Below are 24,092 nucleotides of genomic sequence, written 5' to 3'. Positions count from 1 at the left end.
GTACGAAGATGTTGAAGATCATCTTGGTGCTCCAGCTGTCCAGGTTTTATGATCGAACACACTAGGACACACAAAATATTAAATTGAAAACCGTTAGATAATTTGTCAATCTTCAGCAATGGCTTAAAATGTAATTTTATTTCTTTAGGGGGAATAAATAAATGCCGTGGTTGTCTCCGAACAGGTTCCCACTGAAATCAATGTCATCATTACGAAAGTTGTCTTGGCTTCGTAAAAATGGTGCTTTGGGCATTTACACGAAATTGAAACAATCGAAAGTTAAATTTTTGACTTGAGTTAGTGTCAAAATGCAGTTGAGTAACAGTAAAGGCATAAGAGTGAAGCACAGCGATGAGGTTCAATGAATCAAGCTAACGACCTGCTCGTCCGTTCAACATTGGACGCAGTTCCCGTTGTGACCGCTAGATGTCGCCACTCCTCTCACATTCACTCACAGCAGAAGCACCTCCGTCCCCCGCTGTCTGCACATCATACCATATCATAAACCGCTACCATTACTGCCAGCGAGCTAACAACATACCCGTCAAAAACAGGATCTTACAGACGGCCGAGGTAAGGACATACCACTGAGCCAACGACTAATGTTATACCTCTGTATGGCGACATGCGTGATCGCAATGATTTTATTAATCCTCGGCTGGATTTCCCAAACATCTGTTTCGTAAGAGATGCGTTAGCCAGCTTTAGCAAAATAACAACCAGCCTTAAAATTGCTCTCCAAACGGAATCTGCTCTTCGAGTCAGTGTTTACATGAATCGTTTACAGATAACATGCATGAAATTGCGTTACATGGAAATTGTGAAGCGAGAGTCTATACACATCTAATATTCACATAAGATCAGTTTGGTTATTAGGAAGTTGGGTTGTTCTAAGAGATACGAGCATTTTTATCTTTAATAAGGTGTTTTAAAGTCACATTTCTAAGCTTTCAGTAAGACAATGTGTCTGTGAATTGTGAAATTTATCAACTGTGATTCATGCTGGGAGAGAATTGATGATAAAAACAGGGTTGACCGTTTTTAGTTGATGATATTACACGGTCGTGAAACTACAAAGTGATTATTATGAGGAGAACTTAATGCTGATATTTCAACAAATATACATTTTTCGATTTTCAAACATTTGCTACGCATATTCGTCTAAACAGACTTGAACCCTTTAAGATTTAAGTACTAAAAAAAGTAACAAATAGACCGTAAGTTGATTTTTAGATAATAAATTATGCAAAGTATAGCAGATAATTTTGTATATAAGCTTTTCAAGTTTTTATATTTAAAAACATTTTTTGCTCATATTATAAATATTTATTTTTCTAATTATAGCGAGATGTTGGGCAGACTGAAGTGGTAAAAATGACTTATCTTTATGATGGAAGAAAAAAGCATTACAAAGTTACTGGTTTTGCTTATGTGTTTAAATTCGGCATCATCTATTGAGTGTTAAAGTAATTTTTTCCCAGTATGCATTTGAGAGACAAAAATGGCACCTATTTTATAGAATGACCCAGTTACCAAAGAATTCAGCATCCTTAATTCATTTTCACCCTCTGTTTGACAGTTGACAAGTGAAACCCTTAAAATCTCTGTCTGCGTATCAACATCTAGTAAGCTGCCTGCCTAGACAGTATTTTCAGGCTTTAAAGGAACATGCAAATGGTTCTCATGTCCAAAAACGCTGTCTAGGTTTTGACAGCTATTGTGTTATACTTTAATCCATATGATTATAATGAAAGGAAATACATGCATACAAGTACATTACATGTCAGTTGTGATGGATTATTAACAAATGGTATTTTGTATCCACTGACTTGTGTTTTTTTGTTGCTTGGGTGTTTGGGTTTTAAATAGTTTGCCTTGTTTGGAGAGAGTGGCATAAGACGGTCTCTGGAGGGCTTTTCCTTGTGGAATGAGCCATTAGGGTATGATCTGATATCTAGCTGTGGGTGAGCTGGATAAAGTTTATTTATTTTTCAGGCCTCATGTACAAGAATGTGATTGAGGTTGGTGAAAGTATTTTTCATTTCTTAGTTTATGGATTGGAACATGATCAGATGCAACTAACAGCCAATGCATGGTAAATATCCTGACTTGCATGAAGTGTGGCGGACCAATTTGTTTTTAAACTGCTTTTACATTCAATATAACCTATTACGACAGAAAAGGATTTAAACTAGCCCCACAGTTTGTAAAAAAAAAATGTATATATATGACACTTGCAACTGAAATCTATGGTAAATGGGACTTCATTGGGATAAATTTAAAAAGTAGGAGACAACATTTGTGCTCAGAAGGGTTAATTTAGGGACAGAAATGTGAGCCACTTTTAAAACCTGCTCAATATCTTGCCCCCTTACTTCCATTGACATGCCTTCTTGGCAAAGTGCTTTTCATAAAAACATAGAACATTTCAATTAGAATTACAACTTCAGTTCCTACTATAAAGCAGCTTTCTACTCATGTCTGACCTTGACGGACTGAACGGAAGAAATAAACTGAGCCCAGAAAGCGTTGAAGAACCAATTTGAGTTCCCCTTCAGTGAACAGTTCTTAAACTAACAGTTTTTTCCTTAGTGTAAATAACATTTTAATAATCTAAATCACTTTTTGTGTCTTCAAAGGGCTTATCGGATTCCCATTTTCCACAAGCTGATATGATTCTTTAGGGTCTTAATTAAAAGTCTATACATACATACTTTGGTTAAATTGATCAATGGAAGAGTAAAACAACACCCTTTTTACCCTGTCAAAACCTCTGTTCACAGCGAGCCGTTTTGGTACATGTCCCTTTAAATGCTAATGAGCTCTGCTCACCCCGCCCCTTTCTTCCTAGCAGTTCACTGAGACTGTAAACTTTAGCTGCATTCGTCGCAGAACTTGCTAACTAGCACATTATTAGCAAAGCCAATTTGCAAAGATTCGTAAAAAAAAATAGTACACTCACTTCTTCTGTAGGTGAAGCTGTTTCAAAAACAATTTACGCGAACATAGACGCATTTAGATAGATGTCCCAAGAAACACTTCAGTTCAAAAGACATGTAAAAAAGACATTTGCATCGATGACCCCTTTCAATGAACTACATGCCTATAAAGAACCTTTATTTTTTTAGGGTTGTATTATGTAATCGCCATGGAGAAATCGTAGTTTGAAGGTGTTTTCAAGCAAGAGCGATATTTCAACTTTGGCAGTCTGGTTTAAACTCCTTAAATGAATTTCATTTTGTCTGTGGAGATAGACAGCCCCCCGCAGGTGGTGTTGAGAGCGCTTAACTCGTTTTAGCCCAAAACTTGTATTTCAAGTGTTAGGTACAATATGCTAGGTTAGCATTATATCAGTGTGTAGATTAATCCTGCTTCCTCTTGTCCACAGATTAGTACTTTGATTTTCCCTGTTAAAGCTAATGTTTCGAAGAATGCTGAACACTCCAGATGGTCCCATAAGGTCAATCCTCTGTGGACCCCTCTCCCTGTGGATGCCCGTGCATCTCACCATAATAAAGACAACTAGAGCGTGGAAAGTCATCTGGTGTAAGGCTGCATCTGTTTGTTTCTAGGGTAAGATTGGTTTCTTGCTGGAATTCATCTCGACTGAAAACGGTGGGCCTTTTTATACATTTGACGTTGACCTTTGTGGAAACCCTTTAACGTAAGACCCAGTTTGTTATACGTGTTGTCCGGACCATGGGGGTCCAAGGATTGTTTGCTTGTGAGTCTGAGTCTCCATAACAAATGAGGTTTTGTAGATCGGGCACATGAAGGAGAAACACTCAGTTTGCAATCCATCAGAGATCGAAGTAGGTCACAGAAGAGTGTGGAAACTGCTCTCAGATTAAAATAGCGCAGCCTACCATTGCAGTCAGGCCACATCTTGCCTGCATCTACTGTGAATTTCCTGTTCTTGAAAAGAGGACCTGATACTCAGTTTTTTTTGTAGATGCTTGCAAGGTACCTGTAATACTGCCGCATGAGTTTCAGATAGTTGCCTGACGCTCGGACTGGATAATGACACATCAATCCCTCTGAATTTCTGCACACTTTCATCATCCCCCCATCAGCACCTGAGCTGACAAATGGATTGGACATGCGTGGCTGCTCTGTGCTCAGCTGGGCTGTCTCTTTGTCATCGAGGTAGACAGGAAGTCACTAACGACGTCCACACCAGAGACAGACCAGTGATTAAAATCTGATCTTACATTTAAACTGTCTCATTTCATCGTAAAATGTGCCTCTTCTACTCCGATATCTTAAAATAGGTGATTTATTTGGTTGTGTGCTGTTTTATTAGTCAATGTGTACTAATAATAGTGGACCATTAGTGCTGTGATGGCATCAGACGTCAATACCACGACACTTTGCTACACTGAATGATTACCTTCAGAGATTGAGCAGTAATCACTTCAACCAATAGCCTGTTTCTTCCCATTTTACCTTTTTAAATGCAGCCAGCTCTTACATACACTACCATTCAAAGGTTTGGGGTCGGTAAGATTTTTTTAAACTGGGCCCTTAAATTGCTGTTAAATTGTTTAAATTTCATGATTTTAATTAATTAGAAATGCTTACATTTTTATAAAAATTATATTTAATCTTTAAAAAGGAGTCCGAAGCCATAAACCTTGGGGAAACACTGAATAAAATAGAAAAAACAGTGTTTACTTGAAATCTTACGTTTTTTTTTTTAAGTAAATGTGTTTATCAGTGTGCTTTCAATTTCTTTATTAATAAATGTCAAATTTAAATATACAATTTGAATCTCAAGATTAAGGTTAAATTGAAACTTATTTCAATTAGAAGTGTCATTATAAGTTTAATAATAAGCATAACCGTACTTTTGTGTGTTTTAAAGACGTTTAATTACAACACAGGATGTTGCACGTATCATCTTGCGTTACAATCACTTGTTTGTCACTTGTTGCCATATTAATTTCATCTAAAATCCATCAGTTATTCTCTTACTGGCTGAATCTCTCAGTAAGGTGAGGTACAGTTTTTTACATTTTACGCATAAATGTGAATAGTGCTTGCTTAACAATAAAGAGGTTGTTTCTGAGATGTTCTGCTTGATTTCTGTGTTTGTATTATGTTCTGGGTGATTATTAAGTGGTTTAATTTAAGAGCCTACCAAGTTTCTGTTATATTCTGAGTCTGTCCTCTAATGTGATTTTTGATCCAAATGGAGATTTTTGAATTTATTCAAACATAATTTATTATGTTATTTCCAGTATGCATGTGACTTTTTTTTCTTGTGAGCTAGATAAACTCGAATCCTCATCAGTGCATTCTGATGTAGGGTGAAAATGAGTGTCAGGGATGTTATATCTCGGCAAATGAATGCGCGAGGGGTCAAAGATGAGGAATGCTGGGAAAAACAGGCTTTCCCCCCCACACAGTGTTCTTGAATGAGAGAGAAAACACCGTCTTCCAGCTGTGTGGGTGTTTTGACAGGAGAACACATGGAGGCCAGGGCCCCGAGATGATATTACAGCAAAAAACATAAGTAGAGATTCGATCGCAGATCAAGAAACGTTAGGGAACGAAAGCGAGATAGAGAAGAAAAACCAAGCTGCAGTGGATCTCGGTGAATGCGGGCGATAGAAATGAGGACGCATGGAGGGGGTGGGCCAGCCCACACAAGTTCTCCTTTCTGAACCCCTCAGAGTAATGAATGTCTTTTTTTATTGTACCTGCTTATATTTCTCTCATTCTGCGAGACCCACACCTCTCCCACACACACACAGAGTCTCCAATGTTCAGAAAAGCAGCTTGCCAAAGAAACTACAGCTCTTTGCATGTAAATCAAGGCCATGAGAAACGGAGGCTCAGAGCAGAATGGAGATATGTAATCTTTCCGAACAAGCATCTTAAATTCATAAGCTTATTAGCTGTATTCACTCATTTAATCTGTACAGGTGAACCACTTTTCAGTGTAATATCAGTTCATAAAAATTACCTGATTAAGGACAAAAATGGTTGAGTATATATAGAGCAAAGGTTTTTTGAGTCAAGGGTTTGCTCTCAATTAGACTTTGTCCTAGAATCAGTGTCAGGGAAAACAAAGGACTTTTAAAATAGAGATTTTGTAGATTTTTAAAGGTATGTAAATAAGAAAGTCTTGTGTGTTGAAGTAGAGGTGTAGAGGTGTGTGTACAGTATGTGTGAGTGTGTGTGTATATATATATATATATATATATATATATATATATATATATATATATACATACACACAAACCTCAGTTTAACCCACAAAATTCAATTTTTTTATTTCCATACCTTTTAAAATTCTACAAAAACAACTGAATGTGCACTGACATTCTGTAAGGTGTGGTCACTCAACTTTATTTCCAGATTCAAGGTCCATTTGCCAAAAAAAAACAAGTAAATGCTTGTATATATCACAATAATACATGTCAGGGCTTTTTAAGATGGAAAAGAATAGAAAGAAAAAATAGAAATGTAGTTACGATCAACTCAAAAATGTAAGAAATATTTTACATTTGTATATTTTTGTAATACTTTATCTAGAACATAAATTTATAATTGGACACTAAAAACTAATTGTTTGGGATTGTATATATAGAATATTGAGTGGATAATATCAGGAAAGAACATGGAAAAAATTATAATAAAAATGTAAAGTGATCATAACGGCCGTTCCCAAATGATGCTCAAGTCAAGTAAATTAAAAGCACTGACATACTGTATGACATTTAACATTTCCCAACTCTGTTTTTCCTGTCAGGTGTTGATGGAGGGGCTACTGAAAGGTGTTTTGGAAGGACGCTATGTTTCCCTGTGTCTCCTCCTGGCCCTCTTCTGATCCCCCTGCTGCTCTGGGCCATGCTCCGCCCATTCCCCCGGTACAGCCGCCCAATCAGCCATTGCCTGACCTGCTGCGGAGCTGTGTTGTGCTCCCTTCCCCGTCCGCGCGCCTGAGCTCTTGTACCAGTGAGATGGAGTCCATGATTGTGGTGACGGAGTACGAGCCCAGTGATGGCTCAGGGCAGGAGGAGGAGGAGGTGGAGGACATGGACAGCTCGGAAACGCCGGAGCCGGCGTCGTCAGGTCCAGTCCCGCCCTTCCGCATGGCCTCCTGTGATCTTTTATCCCACACGGTGGGCCGCCCGGAAGCGCTCTTCCCAGAACCACAGGAGCACAGAGGTAGACTGAGCCTCTCTGACAGGAAGCTGTCGCTACAGGAACGCTCGCAGACGCTTTCATCACCTTGTGGTTCGCCGGGGCTGAACGGACGCTATATTTACCCATCGCTGCCCTACTCTCCAATCACCTCCCCTCACTCGTCTCCACGCCTCCCTCGAAGACCAACCGTGGAGTCTCACCGTGTCTCCATCACAGACCTGCAGGTAGGGGGCCGGAGTTAATGACAGGTGCGTCTGGAAGAGTAGCGAAGTCCCTTACATAAATACATTAATTAATTATATTTCAATGCAATTTTTTTTCCAATTATTTATATAACATGTATTACCTAAATTATTAATTTAAATTCATTCATAATTACCCAATAAATCTAAATATTAAATATAAAAAATATATATTATATGGCTTTGACGCTAGAAACTTCTCTTTGTCATCACTACATTTTAAATGATATTGACGGGAAATAACATATAGAATTAATATGAATGTATTTTTATTATTAATGTAATTCTTAATATCTAAATTATTAATAGCAATTAATTTATACACACACACACACACACACACACACACACACACACATATATATATATATATATATATATATATATATATATATATACATATAGACAGTAGATAGTTTATAATAAATGTTTTGTGTAATATAAAATTTACATTACAAAATGCTTGTATATATATCAGTATAAAATATTTGAACTCTAAATTGTGACATTTGTAAAAGAATATTTTGTATTATTATTTATATAATATTCTATATCAGAATTTTTTATATCAATTAGTTATTATTTACATTATACACCGTAAATATTGTATAATAAATCAATTGTGTAGTATAAAATTCACATTATACTATATTTTGAATGATGTAGGCTTGTAATAGTGGCCTGAAGCCTTGTAAATGTCTTGGAAATAAATTATAGAAAAGTTTGTAATTATGCAAAAAAAATATTATAAAATATTTATTTAACATTTAAATTATTAATATAAATCTAGTTGTCTCTATATTTTAAATTATGTAGGCCTGTAAATGAAATGGGGAAAAAAAGAATTATGCTCATCTAATGTTGCAGTTTTTTAAAAATATGTTTTTATTATTTATATAGTATTTAACATTTAAATAATTAGTAATATCAATTAATGTATATCTAGATATTAAATATGACACATTAAATACTAATATGTATAAGATAATTTATAAAATAGAGAATTTGATCTTTGTGAGCTCTGTATTAGAGGTGGGCAATTTCTGGAAGGAGTAAAACCCAACATCATCTATTTTAACACAACTCGACTGTCTGAACAACACAATGGTTACCAACAATTATATAATTACACCCAAAAAAAGACTATGTGATGCTGTGGCCTGAGATAATTTGAGCTGCTTGTGTGAGAACTGATATTGTCTTTGAGAAGAACGTTTCCTTTTCTTCATTCTCTGCACTGGCTTCAAGTCTGCAAGCTTGAGAGGGTATGTAAGGTAAGGTAAGGTTACAGACAGGAGCAATTACCTTTCTCTAAATGGCGCTTGTCAAGAGAAAGTTCCCCTGTAGATGCTTCTGCTTTTCATCAGGACATGAAATCAGCGAGAAATGTGTGTAGCTTTAGCTTGTGTTTTAATGAACACTTATTTAGTTTTAGTGAACTATAAGAACCCTGGCTTGTAGTTGTCCTTCCGCTAATGCCTTTGATTCTTTGAACCTGGAATGTTACAAGCATCATTCTTGATGAGAGAATCAAGTTAGCATGTGCTGTGATCTTTGGTCACACAGGCTGAAGTAGTGACTACAGTTCCAGTGTCATTGATCAATATCATGTGTTTCTTTATCTCAAAAGGACTGCGTGCAGCTCAACCAGTACAAGCTGAAAGATGAGATCGGAAAGGTATGTCTATTTTGCATTTATTATTTATACAGAGATCATTTCCTGCTGAGCCTGGGATGAATGAACACTCTGCTGAAAGATTAATTGAGCTGTTTTCCTTATTTCAGAACAAACAAACGTCTCACATATTTGGTATGGTGAAAATATGAAAAGTAACAATACACGTATTGAGGCTGATTGGTCATTATTATAACATTAGCCACATGAAATGATCACACTTTTCTTTGTCTTGGAAAATAAGTAAATAAATACACATGAAAAATAAATTCAAGTTTAAACATTTGGGGTCAGTAAAATGTTAAAATGTTTAAAAAAAAAGAAGTTTTTTCTGCTCACCAAGGCTGCATGACTGTTTTTAAAAATACAGTAAAAACTGCAAAATTATGGAATATTATTGCAATTTAAAATAGTGGTTTTCTATTTGAATGTATTTTGAAGTGACACCGAATGAGCATTTGAAAATTATTTATTTGCACACTGAAGACTGGAGTAATGATTAAAATGATGCTCATTTGGTGCCCAGGAAACATTTCTTAAGCAATGTTTAGTGTGCTATATTAAATCTGTTAGTGGATACAGTGAAAAAAAAATTTGTTTATAACATCATAACTGCCTTTACTGTCACTTTTGATCAATACAAGCATCCTTCCAGAATAAAAATATCTATAAAATAATCATATAATCATATAGTTAAAAAATTAAACTTTTAAACTCTAGTGAATATGAGAATAAAAAATATTTATACTAGAGATAACTATGTAGGAAATATAAATAGAAAAGAAAGATGTAAGAAAAATCCATATTTGACCACAGAATGTTGCTGTTGACAATTCAGAATCAGTTTTGCAGAGACAATACATTAGTTTTATATTTATTATAAATATTTTTTTCCTTTTCCTTTTCTTATGTAATTTCATAGTATATTAATTTTGTGACACCATAGGATAGATGAAAGTTTCATAATTAAAACAGAAAGAATTACACCTTTACAAAAGTACCAGGCATCATCTTTATGCTATGTTACACAGTATTTTGAAGAGTTCTTTGTGAACCATGTGTACCATAGTATTACCACAGTACTTTTCTCTAAGAAGAGAACATAAAAGCGCATGTAATGAAAGTTACATTTATAAACAATTATAAAACAGAGTATACAGGGTAATGCAGTAAAGTAAGTGAAAGGAGCATTGAGGTGTTTTCACTGTTGCTGTTCCACTAAGCTTCATCTCTATTCGAGGGCATGGAAAACTGTCAGCTTGGATGGGGAGATTCCTGCTCTTCTCTCATCTCTGTGTCTGAGGGTCGGATTCCCTGCTGGAACGGCAATCTGCTCTCCCAGCTGGGACCTGTGTGTGTGTGTGTGTGGGTTTGAGAGAGATAGAGACAGAACAGAAGTGGATTTATGCCTTTCTATGGTGATCATCATGATGCCGGCTGTTGCATACTGGCTTGATTTGGTTTACATGTTCTTCAGTTAATCAAACGCACAACAAAAGGCCTCTTTAGCCTCCTGTTTTCCACCGTTTTTGCATGTTACTGAGTGTGTTTGTATTGCAGTTTGATCCATTTACAAGTTGTCATGACTGACGCACCTTGTTTTCCTGATAAAGGGCTCCTATGGAGTTGTCAAGCTGGCGTACAATGAAGACGACAACACTTACTATGTGAGTGACTGACGCAACACACTCTCATGACCTTGCACATGTATATACACACTTCATGTTTGAAGAGTAAAGAGCTAACATCCTAGTGTTATCAGTAATCATTCAATTATGATTGACTAGTTGAGGTCATCTTCAGCAGCCATCGAGAAGGTCCTCCTAATGGGTTCAAAAATCATTAATCAATCAATCAAATGCATTATAGCACTAGTGCATCAAAACAAAGAGCAAAGCATACAAGAGAGAAAGATGGGAAATGTAGAATTGCTATTTACTAACTTTACTAACTTTTAATTAGTAAATATCCTATTCTTGTTTATTAGTAGTAGTATTAATATTATTATTAGTAGTAATAGTGGTATTAACTTGTATAATAATAATAATAAATTGCTTTAATATTTTGATGTTAACTTAATTTTGATAATTTCTCTGATTATAATTTTTTCTTTAATGAAATGTATTATTATTTGTTGCTTATTATTTTCTTTTTTTTGTGCAGTACTCTTCACACAGGACTGGTTTCTTGAATATACAGTACACTATGGCATCAAAATATAGAAGACAGATAAATTGATAGATAGATAGATAGATAGATAACTATAATATAACAGAAAATTGCTCAATCAAATTAGTATTATTAGTATTATAATAATAAATTGCTATAATATTAAAAAAAATTATTGGGATTTGATATATAATTTTTAATTTGAATATTAAATAAAATATCTTGAAAATGATGATTATGCACATGCTGTAATAACAACAACAACAACAATAATAATTATTATATTGTTGTAATATTGCAATAAATGTTAACTTAAAATTTTAGCAAAACAATATCATCCTAATTTTTGGGGCATTTGTAGTCCTCACTCAGTACTGGTTGTAGAATGGGGCATATGTCACCCAGCACCAGTAATGACACTGGAAATCTGCTCTCACTCTCACTGCTCTCCACAGGCCATGAAAGTGCTGTCCAAGAAACGACTGATGAGGCAGGCTGGGTTCCCGCGTAAGTGTCTACTTTAAAGCAGATGGAGCGCTCAGCGGGGTTTATTATTGTGTGTGTGTGTATGAGGTTGGGGGCACAGTTTCATCAGTTAGCAGAATGCCCAATACTTCGGCCTTTTACATGATTTCCTCTTGTGCTGGTTTAAACAGGCAGACCTCCTCCTCGTGGGGCAAAATTGGCCCCTGAGGGCCCCCCTCAGCCCAAAGGGCCTCTGGAGCGTGTTTACCAGGAGATAGCCATCCTCAAGAAGCTTGATCACCCTAACGTGGTTAAGCTTGTGGAGGTGGGTGCTTGTATTATCAATATACAAACAGAAGTGTAATTTGTTCACCACTAGTGCCACCAAGTGGAATAAAAAAAAATTATAATTACTATTTTCAAACAGGTTTCCTATTGTATGGAAAAGAAAGTCCACATTTAAATATATTAAACATTTAAATCTATTTAAATTTATTAAATAGGGAAAATTACACGCCACATAATAAATTTAACATTGATTAAAACTTACTTGTGAGGATTATAAATAGAGTTTCTTAAATGTTGTACACTTAAAAAAAAATAAAAAAAATAGTTAAATGTGTAATTTGTGCACCACCAAGTAGAATAAAAAAATGATGGCTATTTTCACCATTTAAACAGAAAGTCTATCTATAAATTTATTGAACTGGGAGGGGGGAATGTATTTTAACCTTGAAAAAATTACAAGCATCATTTTAAATTTGACATGAATAAAAAAGCCAGTGAGGAATAGAAGTTTCTTAAATATTGTACACTGCAAAAATAAGTAAACAAAGCGCTATCTGTATTTTTACTTTATTTTCCAGTACAAATGTACTATAGTATAAAGATAAATACATTTTTAAGCAAAATGACATTAAATATTCAAATAAAAAATAGTAATTAATTAAATAATATTTTTAAGCATAACTCTAACAATATTTAGTGTGGTTAATGCTGAAAACAAAACCAAAAAAAAGAGTTGATTTTAGGATGTCTAGAAATATTTTTACTGGAAAGTAAGACAAATACTGATAACGAAAATAATTATTTGCAGTGTACTGATATTTACTGGGCAGTTAGTATTTAGCCAATAAAAACACTGAAAAATGTTTTTCCCTACAAAAAAGTCAACAGAACTGGGTTGTAATAAATAGATGTTAATTCATGTTAATTTTAATGCAGTCTATCATATTGAATGGCCTGAATATCTATCTGTCAAACCCTTATTCTCATTTACATCAAATCAAATATGGCATAATATAAGGTCTATGCCGACTGGTTTCATTCCCTTTCTAAATCGCTTCGGTTTTTTTGTGCAGGTGCTGGATGATCCAAGTGAGGACCATCTGTACATGGGTAAGTCTGGCCAGATACTCATCCTGTTGGCAGATGCTACAGACTTGCACATGCACAATTTATTCTACTTTTCTGTGCTAAATGTATGTGAAATCGGAGAAGGTAATGCACAACAGTTTAACTCTGTTTCCTGTGTGCTTTCACAGTTTTCGAGCTTGTCAAACGAGGGTGAGTAAGCATGTTATTTCTGTTTGTAGCGCCGGCCCATGCTGTGCTAGTGTCACTCTGCTAGAGAAACTGTGTCTCGTTCCCCATGTGTTTGCAGAGCAGTGATGGAGGTTCCTACTGATAAGCCCCTGGATGAGGACCAGGCACGCTTCTACTTCCAGGACTTGCTGAGAGGAATTGAGTATTGTGAGTGCGGGAATTTAGCTAATCAATATTCATGATTGTTGCTAATACATCCAGATAAAAGGACAAGGTACATTTTCATGGCCTCACGCCATTGGCTTGGCTCTGGATAGTCTAATGGATCCAAACTTTTAGACTAAAGTCTTGTCAGCAAATCTGATTCTGGACATCTACCTACTTAGCAGTGCTATTTTATTATCATTTATATTCTGTTATAGGATTTAGCTTTTATTTTTATATTTTCAGTATAATGTCTAGTCCACATTTCTAATTCTATCCAAGAACTGGCCAATTAGCAGTGTTATTTTAGTATTATTTATACATTATTATTTATTTATATACTTTATATGAATATTAGTATGTTATAATTATATTTTTATAGTATTACTATATAGTAGTATGTTCAGTTTACATTTCATTAGTTTTATTTCCTTAGTCATTTTGTCATTTTTATTAGATTTTTTTGTTTGTTTTTAATATAGTTTTATTTCAGTTTTAAATTTGCTAGTAATTTTGGCACTTAAACTTCTTTTATTTCAGTTGTTTGGCAATACATTTTTAATTTTCATTTAGGTTTTTCATGTAATATTTATATATTATTTTATTTCAGCTTTATATCTATCAATTAACAACTTTTTAAATACGTTTAGTTAATACGTAGTTAATAGATAACAGTACAGGACAGGAAGAAGCCATCTAAATGACGTTTAAAGTACATGTGTGTACCTATTCTCTTGGAAACAGCATAAAATAGCCTTTAGATTTCAGAAAGTTCTTAAAATTTTTATCTGTAATATACCTCATAATATCAGACTAGATGCAGTTCTTCTTGATAGTCATCAAAATGCAATGAGTGATGATTAAAAGTGAAGGCAACTATTCATCCTCAACAGTACATTACCAGAAAATCATTCATCGGGACATCAAGCCTTCCAACCTGCTTGTGGGGGAAGATGGCCATGTTAAAATTGCCGACTTTGGGGTCAGTAACCAGTTTGAGGGAGCAGACGCCCTCCTAACCAGCACAGTTGGGACGCCAGCGTTTCTCGCCCCAGAGACCCTCTCAGAGACCCGCAAGAACTTCTCTGGAAAGGTTAAAAACTCTGTGCTAATGTCCTGTCAGTCTTTCTGTCAAACTGGATTTAATCAGGCTACCATCGTGTTTTTATAGGCTCTGGATGTGTGGGCGATGGGAGTCACCTTATACTGTTTCATCTTTGGAGTGGTACGCCCTGTTTTGACCTTCATATATATCATGAAATATGCACTGTAAACAGTAACAATTCAGCAAAACTATTTTTAAAAAAGTGTATAAAATGAATTATTTTTGTTGTGGGGTTTGACTTTATTTCCTCTCTCTACAGTGTCCGTTTATGGATGAGCGTATTTTGAGCCTCCATCAGAAGATCAAGACCCAAGCGGTGGAGCTTCCTGAGAAGTGAGTGAGATTTCTCTTGAGCCGGAAAGACCTTCTCCTTCCTGATGTTCTGACACTGGTTTCTGTCCCACTTAACAGCGCGGACATATCAGATGACTTAAAAGACCTTCTGTTTAAAATGTTGGACAAGAATCCTGAAACCAGAATCACCGTCCCTCAAATCAAGGTGAGTGTGACACTTTTTATTTCCCTGATGACGCCACATTCAAGTTCAACAAAGTGCTTGTAATAAAGTACAACAATACACTAGCCCTCTTTTATGATTGGTCAGAAAAATAAACAGTTTTGGCTATTGTATGATGTTTGGTTGTTTTTAATTTTTATGGAACCATACATACTACCATTCAAAATGTTGGTGTCAGTAAGATTTAGATGATGGTTTTTGAAAAAATATCTTGTTTGCTCATCGAAGCTCCATTTATTCAAAAATACAGTAAAAACAATAATATTGCGAAATACCATTACAATTTATAATAACTTGTTTTATTTTAATGTACTTTAAAATGTATTTTATTCCTATGATGGCAACGCTGAATTTTTAGCCGCTATTACTCCAGCCTTCAGTGTCACATGATCCTTCAGAAATCATTCTAATATGCTTATAATGAAATCAGATGCTTAATATATACATTTTTAAAACTGTGATGTATTAAAAAAAATATTTTGTAAAAAATATACTATATATTTTTTAGGGCCGGGACTCGATTAAAAAAATTAATCTAATTAATTAGAGGCTTTGTAATTAATTAATTGAAATTAATCGCATTTTAATCGCAGATAAATATTTGACCTGAGAACAGTGAGAAGTAATTTTTTTCACATGGATTTATAGTATATCATTGAATAATGACTGAATACATAAGCTTAAGCAACAAAATATTGTTTATTTTTGTTCAACCAAGTCTAGCAGACCAATGCAATTTTTGCCATGAAGTGTAGCAATAGCATATTTAGAAACAATTTAGAAATAGTACATTTCAGAGATTCAGGAAGCTTATAGGTGCTGGAACCTTCTGTAAAGTGTTTTTTTAAGTAAAACACAATACTGTCAATTACATTCAGAACATTGGAAACACTGACTATTAGAAAACATCTCTCTGTTGCTTCAGAGGCCATAACATACTAAGTCCAACTCTCAACAACCTTGGCCAAAACAATAAAGAGTTCAACATAAACTGTTGCACCAACAAAATAATACATAGTTCAACATAAAGTGTAAAGTCCACGCTAGCTGCTATATGTTTTGCGTTGAGATGATACTTGAGGCTCGATGTGCTGCTGCGGTGATATGCGAACGCTAGTTGGTACTTCAGTATAATCGGTCCCGCCGAAACTCATCCAGTGAGAAACGTTCCGCGGTGCAAAAATAAGTTATTAAAAATGCGGGAATTTTTTTTCTGTAATTAATTAATCTTAGTTAACGCGTTATTTTTTGTGTAATTAATTAATCTCAATTAACGCGTTAAAGTCCTGGCCCTAATATTTTTTCTTCCACTTTTGAATATTTACTTCCACTTTTGATCAACTTAATGCATTTGTGCTAAATAGAAGTAATAATTTATTTCAAGAGAAAATTCTTACTGACCCCAAATTGTTTGTACATGGTCGTGTATTTTTTCTTATGTTATAATTAGCCTCCTTACTTCAAATGGACCAAAAATAAAACCGGTCCTTATTCTTAAAAGATGATTTCAAAGCACTTCCTGTGTGAATATAGGACACACCAGCTGCCTAGACACAGTCTTGAGTTAATTAATGATATCAAAGCAGGACTTCTGTTCCGTTGTTGTTGTTGTAGGTGCACCCATGGGTGACGCGGCACGGCGCTGAACCCCTCCCACCCGAGGACGACAACTGCTGCAGCCTTATAGAAGTGACAGAGGAGGAGGTGGAAAACTCTGTCAAGCACATCCCCAGCCTGGCCACCGTGGTGAGATTGCAAGCCCCTGGTGGCCTATTTAGACAACCCTAATTCTGTTTTTATGAATACACATAATGTATTCAATGCTAATAATGAAATGAATACACATATTAATGACCCACACAGATTACAGCCCAATGCCTGTTTTTGGAGTTCTTATTCTTGCTGCATGCTCTCTGCCACAGATCCTGGTTAGGACTATGCTGCGCAAGCGTTCCTTTGGGAACCCGTTTGACTGGGGCCGCAGGGAAGACAGGAGTCCCGCCGCACAAGGACACCCGCTATCGTAAGTCTTCCTCATTAGGGACGGGCTATATCTGAAACAAACTTCCTGAACTTCTAGAACATAGAGCTCTGGTTTCAGTGGTCACTGACAATTAGAAATGGTTTGCCTAGTTTGCTTGACAGTAATTTAATTAATTTAACTACACTAGGTTATACTGTAAGGATAGAGCTTAAGTGTATTTTCAGGGCAAATAGAGCTTAATGTCTATGCAACATTTCCACAGAAAATAATTTCGACTAGATTCTGTCCTTTTGTTAATACTTTTAAAAAGATTTTGGTTCCAAATAAATGTATCACACTTTCACAGCTCAACTGTTTTCAGTATTGATAATAAGAAGAAATTTTTCTTGTGCAGCAAATCAGCATATTATAATGATTTCTGAAGGATCATGTGACACTGCAAACATTTTAAAATATATTAAAATAGAAAACGGCTCTTTTAAATTGCAATATCTCTCATATGTTACAGTTCTTTATATTTTTTTGACTAAATAAATGAAGCCTTGGAGCACAAGTGAATGTTAAAAAATATATCTTACTGACATACTAATTTTTGAATGTTTTTAAGACTCTAAACCTTCAGTAAAATGTGTTATTTAAAGCGATACTCCATCCCAGAATGAAAAACTTGTCACTTAATCCCAAACCCGTAAAAGCTTTGTTCGTCTTCGGAACACAATGTAAGATATTTTGGATGAAAACCGGGAGGCTTTTTACTGACCCATAGACTGCCAAGTTAGGTACACTGTGTTCCGAACACAAATTAAGCTTTTACGAGTTTGGAACAACATGGGGGTAAGTGATTAATGACAAAATGTTCATTTTGGGGTGGAGTATCCCTTTAACCTCTTAAGTTGTCTAAATGATCTTTTTGAGATAAGACTACATTTCTTGGTGAATTAACTCTTTGTGTGCGTCAAACAGTTTGTTCGGGTGAAGTTTAATCCAATGATTTGCTAAAATAACTAAAATTCTAATAAAATGCATTATAAAGCCAAAGCTAACCGATTAGCCTGCTAAGCTAAAATACTTTACTCAGGATGTTAAAGGCCTTGTTCCAAAAAGCATACCGTATTTTCCGGACTATAAGTCGCATTTTTTTTCATAGTTTGGCTGGTCCTGCGACTTATAGTCAGGTGCGACTTATTTATCAAAATTAATTTGACATGAACAGAGAGAAATGAAGTAACAGAAAACATTACCGTCTACAGCCGAGAGAGGGCGCTCTATGCTGCTCACTGCTCCTGTAGTCTACACTAAGCAGCATAGAGCGCCCTCTCGCAGCTGGAGACGGTAATGTTTTCTCTTGGTTCTTGGGTCTAAATAAATGCGACTTATAGACCACTGCGACTTGTATATGTTTTTTCCCTCATCATGACTTATTTTTGGATTGATGCGACTTATACTCAGGTGCGACTTATAGTCCGAAAAATACGGTACTTAATGTGGACTTGTATTCTTCATATTTGTGTGTCCATTAAGTTCACAGGACCATACTCTCCGACAAAGGACTACATTTGAATATGAACTTTATAATTTTTGAAAGCCAACTTCTGAATTGCTCTTTTGTTGGTTTTGATTGCTTCTGTTGTCCTCATTTGTAAGTCGCTTTGGATAAAAGTGTCTGCTAAATGACTTAATGTAAATGACTTAATGAACTTACTTAAAAAGTAATGTTCTATATAATAAGAGTGTGTGTAATATGAATGAAATCCAGACGTACTACATCTGCCAGGTTGTCATTGCTGTCGTTGCTTCACTGCCATTCACAAATCCTCTGCAGGTGCCTCATGGGATATTAATGTGATCATATACACCGGAAGTAGTAGGTTATTTGGGTACTTTTCACATAATGTCTAACGAATGCTGTGAATTCAGACATCACTTACTGTTTCTCGTCTACTACATAGTGGGAAAGTATGCATATTTGAACAAAGCTATAGTCGTTTTTATCATTTCATGACTCACGAGTGCCCCCTTCGTTGAAGCTTTCATTGCAGTGCTTTGCTAGGTTGATGATAACTACCTAGCAAAGTAACGATATCTTATAATAATAGCTTTGCTAAGATTGTTAAAGGGATAGTTTACCCAAAAATAAAAAGTCTTACCTTACTTAGCCATTGACTTCCATAGTATTCTCAATTGCTTCCATTCTTCCATTCTTCAAGACACCTTCTTTTGTACTCAACAGAAGAAAGCAATTCATCCAAGTCTGGAATGATAAGTAGAAGTTTCATTTTTGAGTGAACTATTCCTTTAACCTACTTTTTTGTTGATTTTCAGAAACCAAGGGACAAGCATAAATTATTTTCTGTGGTAATCGTTAGCATATTTGAGTTCTATTTAGCATGAAATATTCCTTTAAGGCTCTTGTTTGGTCATGATTTCAGGAATATTTGATAGAAACGTTCCGATTTAAGAATTCTCACGTATCCGCATCTCTCCTGCCGTCTAGAAAAGGGAGAGCAGGGAGTTTGAAATACTGCCGCAATCTCAGTACCCCCAGGTAAAGCTCCGCTAGACTGTTAGCGCTCCACCTATGTCCTGTTCACTCTCCTCCACCTATATTATATGTAGGAGATAATGGTCATGCCCATTTTGAATGATCTGCACTTAAAAGGAATGGTGTGGTGTTTTTTTAGCATGCTCAGAACTGTCATTCAGATGGCTTAAAGAATATCAAGCTTCTCCGTTTGTGTTTTCCTACCTAATAAACAGCATATTTTGCATGTAATATTTAACAGATAAAGCAAGTTCATGTATGTCCTGTAAGTTCATGGGCAGCTCAGGATGATGTTTTCCGGGTCCTTCTGTATCTGCATGGCCCTCATGCATAATGTCAGCAACAAAAAAGGAGAGGAGCATCCTGATTGGTTTGTTGGACTTGGTGCATTTTGCATGTGGTGGCCTTCCCAGTACAACCCCTCGCAAAAACATCAGTCACTCTCATGTGCCTCCTTCCAACCCGAGCATATGACTGATGGCGATGCCATGTACCAACACCCCCCCCGACCCGCGCTGACTTACATTCCCCGCTACCTAACAATTCTAGCCGCATTTAACAACAGTCTGCATTACCATAGACAGGTTGACACGCCTGGAATGTTTGGTTATTTTAAACCTCCACGTTTGTCTGTTTCCTAGGAAACAAGAGAGCGAGGAAGGCGTGCGGAGCATGGACCTGCCCTTCGTGGGCGAGGATGAAGTTCTTTCCTGATAGTTGTGGGCGTTCGGCTCGGGCGAAAGGCACAAGGATGGGGCTGTTGTGGCTGCCGGAAGGCCAGGATATGGACCTGGGGCTAGAGCGTGGATAGGATGATGGAAGGAAGAAGCTCGTGTTGGATTGTTAATGTGGAGGATGCCCACCCACTCATGCATGCATTTGTACAGTCCACAGCAGCATGCACTGTATCTGTCTGCCCAGGTCTCTGCTGTCTCTCAGGACCTGTTTTCCGTGTGCGCGTGTTTCTACTCTCCTCTCCGGCACGGAGACTCTGCTTTACTCCTCTACTTCCGCTAGGGGGCGCCACCGCGAGGCTAATCCTGTTTTATACAGTCTATGGGCTAAACTGAATTTATTAGGGAAAGATTTACAATTTCTTAGGTTTGTCCATCACTCATTACTTAGAGATATGCTGCTTTGTGGCAGTTTTACAGATCTTATAGATTATTAGAACTGAATTTAAACACAATAAAATCTATTTATCTCAGACTTTCATCAGAAATTAATTTATTCTCAAAAATAAATACAAAAATCAGATTTGTTTGGTTTAAATAAAATAATTAAATATATATGAATAAAAATCAAGGCAAATAAAATAATAAATAGCCTTTGGACATTTACGGGCAATGACCTTTAAATAGTCTTGTATGATGTATATTTCTTTCTTGTCTATCACTCATTAATTTGAGAGACGATTTGAAAATGATAAAAGAAAAAAAAAATTAACTTAAAAATCTTGGAAATCAGGTTTATTTAAATAAATTATACAGAAGTTAACGCATGAAATAAATAGCTTTAAATACTTACAATTCTTCAAAATTGATGACGGTTGCATCTAAAATGTACTTATGAGAAGAAAATTATCATTTCTCCATGTTTTTCCATCACTGATTGATTAGAGAGACTTCATTGCAGTTTTACAGATCTCATTAGATTATTAGAACTGAATTTAAAAATGAATGAAAAATAAATAAATAAATAATAATAATAAAAGACTTTCATCAAGTACTTCAATTGAAATTCTCAAAATCATGTTTGTTTGAGTAAAATAAAATAAAACTATTTTTCAATTAAAATTTGAAATAAAAATTTGCAGTCGGGATATATGTATAATTTTAGTAAGTAAAATACTTCAGGATGTCATTTAGGGAAAATGCACACAAGTTTGTATATGTGGGGTTATTTATATATAAAATCACACAACTGTCTCTCTTTTTTTTTTTTTTTTTTTTAAATAACAAAGCCCAAAACCAAGAGATGAGAGAGTTACATAGCATGTTTTTGAATAGTAGGTTGATTATTTAGGGAACGAATAACCTTTAGGGAATGCCACAATAGGCTTTGTGACCGTTCTTCTTCTTGTATGTAACATGACCCTTTTAACCATGAAGCTAACTTACTGTAATTTCACTTCCTTTTCCTGTGTAGAATTAACAAAATGCCATGTAGTAGTGCATTTCCGTCTTCGTCATGGCCAGAGTGAGTTTGTTATCGGCATTTCTATACAGGACGCATACTCTATGAAGTTCTTAAGGAAATACAATAACTTTGTGCAATCTATGCATGACTTTTCACTTAAGGAATCAATGTTTGTCAGTCTGTTTTGACACAGATGTATGCCTTACATTTTCATACTCATAACTGTAGCATAGATCATCAGTACATGTGTAGAGTTTTTTGGTACGATAGAATTGTAGATAAAGTAGAATTGGGAATTGTAGACAAGCTGTTCTACACAGTGTAGAATTATAGTAACTCGCTTAAGCTTTAAGTTTTAAAGTTAGCAAAAATAGTCCAAAGCCCTGTTGAGATTTTCTCAATGTGCACTATACGGTCATGTATCTCCCGTGTTGAATTTTTTCTATGATTGTTTGTTTGTTTGCTCTATTTAGCTGTGGTTTCAAAATGTTGAAGTGATGGTGCTTTTCCACCACTGCAATGAATAACATAGTTCATGCTTCCATGTATCAGGGGAGTCTTTTCTGCACAAGTAGGTTGAATGTATGTTGTTGGTTTACCTTGTAACTCTACAAGTCAACTTTCTACCTTTTTTTTTTTTTTCTTTCATTTTTTTTTTTCCTGCATGTTAAACTCTGCTGTATTTTATAGCACTTGTTTCCTGTGATTTTCTTTCTCTATCTTTAAGATTTCTCATTTGAATCTTTTGTGTAGGTACTATTACTATGCAAAAGAAATCTCACATTGTGGTGCAGTTCTGGACTGTGTAATCAGTCGGTTGGTCTCTTGTGTATGTTGGATGTTGATTATTGAAGGAATCTTGTAATATTGACTTAAATATGCATGTGCACCGACGGAAGCTGGTTACACAATATCACTATTGTGTATGTAAGTGGACATTTTAACAGATTTTGATGACCTTTAAATAATATATTCAGGGCCAGAGAAACACCGTTCCCCTTTTTAAAATTATTATTACTTATATATATTATGAATAGAATTTAGATGATAAATATTTAGCGAAGGCCTCCATAACCATGTTTTCGTCTTCTGAACACTCAAAACTATGAGTTAATTTCACTATAGATGAAATCAAAGACAGCTTCCTATGACATTGCAAACGGTAGGTGTATTGTATATTAAAGGGAATGCTGTACTGTATATTTATAACCTCTTACTATCATTCCTCACTGTTTCTGCCCAGTATTTCTTGAAGGGCTAGAGTAAACGTTTGCATCCATCTCACACTAGCGACTGCATTTGAGCACTGTTGAGAGGGCTGTTTACAGGGATGTTACATAAATGCATGCCGTCACAATCACGCAATTTCATTCAGCATGTTTTTAAAGCATGTTTGAGATCTTTACAGCATCCTCTGATCTCATTGCTGATCATTCTATATATTGTATCCAGTTGATTATTTGAATAAATTAAAGTTGCCTTTACTTTTGTTTCATTTGTATTTATGTATTATTAATAGCAGTAGCATGTAAAGTTGTAATAGTATTGTTTTGACATGGTTAAATAGCTTCAAGTCTCTGCAATATTGTAACATTTGCTCTTAACATTTATCTTGTAGGTAGTCATTAAAATTAGAAATAGTATAGGGATAGTTCACCTAAAAATTACAATTCTGTCATCATTTACTAACCCTCAAATTGTTCCAAACCTGTATGAATTTCTTTCTTCTGTTGAACACTAATAGATACAACTTTAAAGAAAGTTGGTAACTAAACAGTTGCTGGTAGCCATCGACTTACATAGCATTTTTCTCCCAACTATTGAAGTCAGTGTCTACCGGCAAGTGTTCGGTTACCAACTTTCTTGAAAATATCTTCTTGTGTGTTCATGCAAAAAAAAAAAAACGAAAAAAAAAAAACTTGAAGGTGAGTAAATGATGACAGAATGTTTATTTTTTGAGTGAACTTTCCCTTTAAGAATAGTTCACCCCAAAAATAAATATTCTGTCATCTCATTTTGTTCTACACTGAAGACAGAAACCCATACAGGTTTTGATGACATGAACATAAGTAAATGATGATTCAAGTTATAATGTAAATATTTAAAGTAAAGGACTCTTCATGTGATTCATCACTAGAGGGCGTCAGAGGACTGTGCTCGTGCATTCTGCAAACAAAATATTAGACTAGTATTAGGATTAAACAAAGAGAGATAAATCTTATTTATAAACTCAAAAAATAAATTACTTTGAGAATGATTCATATGCTTTCGTTTGGCTAATTTAATATTTCGTTTTACGTGACACGTACATATACTGCATATACGAGACCTGCCCTTTTCACACAGTCAA

At 35.4% G+C, this 24,092-nt stretch overlaps 1 protein-coding gene across 3 annotated transcripts; it reads left to right on the top strand.

The window, feature by feature from the left end:
* The first annotated feature begins 411 nt into the window (after nt 1-411).
* On the top strand, nt 412-23,226 carry LOC127986162 (calcium/calmodulin-dependent protein kinase kinase 2). Of its 3 annotated transcripts, none has more exons than XM_052588400.1 (17): nt 412-573; nt 6,758-7,379; nt 9,028-9,075; nt 10,686-10,739; nt 11,697-11,748; nt 11,898-12,031; nt 13,068-13,104; nt 13,251-13,272; nt 13,370-13,458; nt 14,349-14,548; nt 14,627-14,680; nt 14,820-14,893; nt 14,972-15,059; nt 16,692-16,823; nt 17,000-17,100; nt 19,556-19,606; nt 20,245-23,226. In XM_052588400.1, exons 2-17 carry the CDS (start codon nt 6,801-6,803, stop codon nt 20,315-20,317), a joined length of 1,788 nt encoding a protein of 595 aa, XP_052444360.1. In that variant the 5' UTR covers nt 412-573; nt 6,758-6,800; the 3' UTR covers nt 20,318-23,226. The 3 variants fall into 3 exon arrangements, with proteins under 3 accessions (XP_052444360.1, XP_052444362.1, XP_052444361.1); XM_052588401.1 differs by lacking the exon at nt 412-573 and adding an exon at nt 4,905-4,994; XM_052588402.1 differs by lacking the exon at nt 19,556-19,606.
* Nucleotides 23,227-24,092: the final 866 nt, after the last annotated feature.

Source organism: Carassius gibelio, chromosome B21 (genome assembly GCF_023724105.1).
Source record: "Carassius gibelio isolate Cgi1373 ecotype wild population from Czech Republic chromosome B21, carGib1.2-hapl.c, whole genome shotgun sequence".
NCBI lineage: Eukaryota > Metazoa > Chordata > Actinopteri > Cypriniformes > Cyprinidae > Carassius > Carassius gibelio.
Note: the sequence above shows the minus strand (reverse complement) of the source record. Positions and strands in the feature narration are given on the sequence as shown.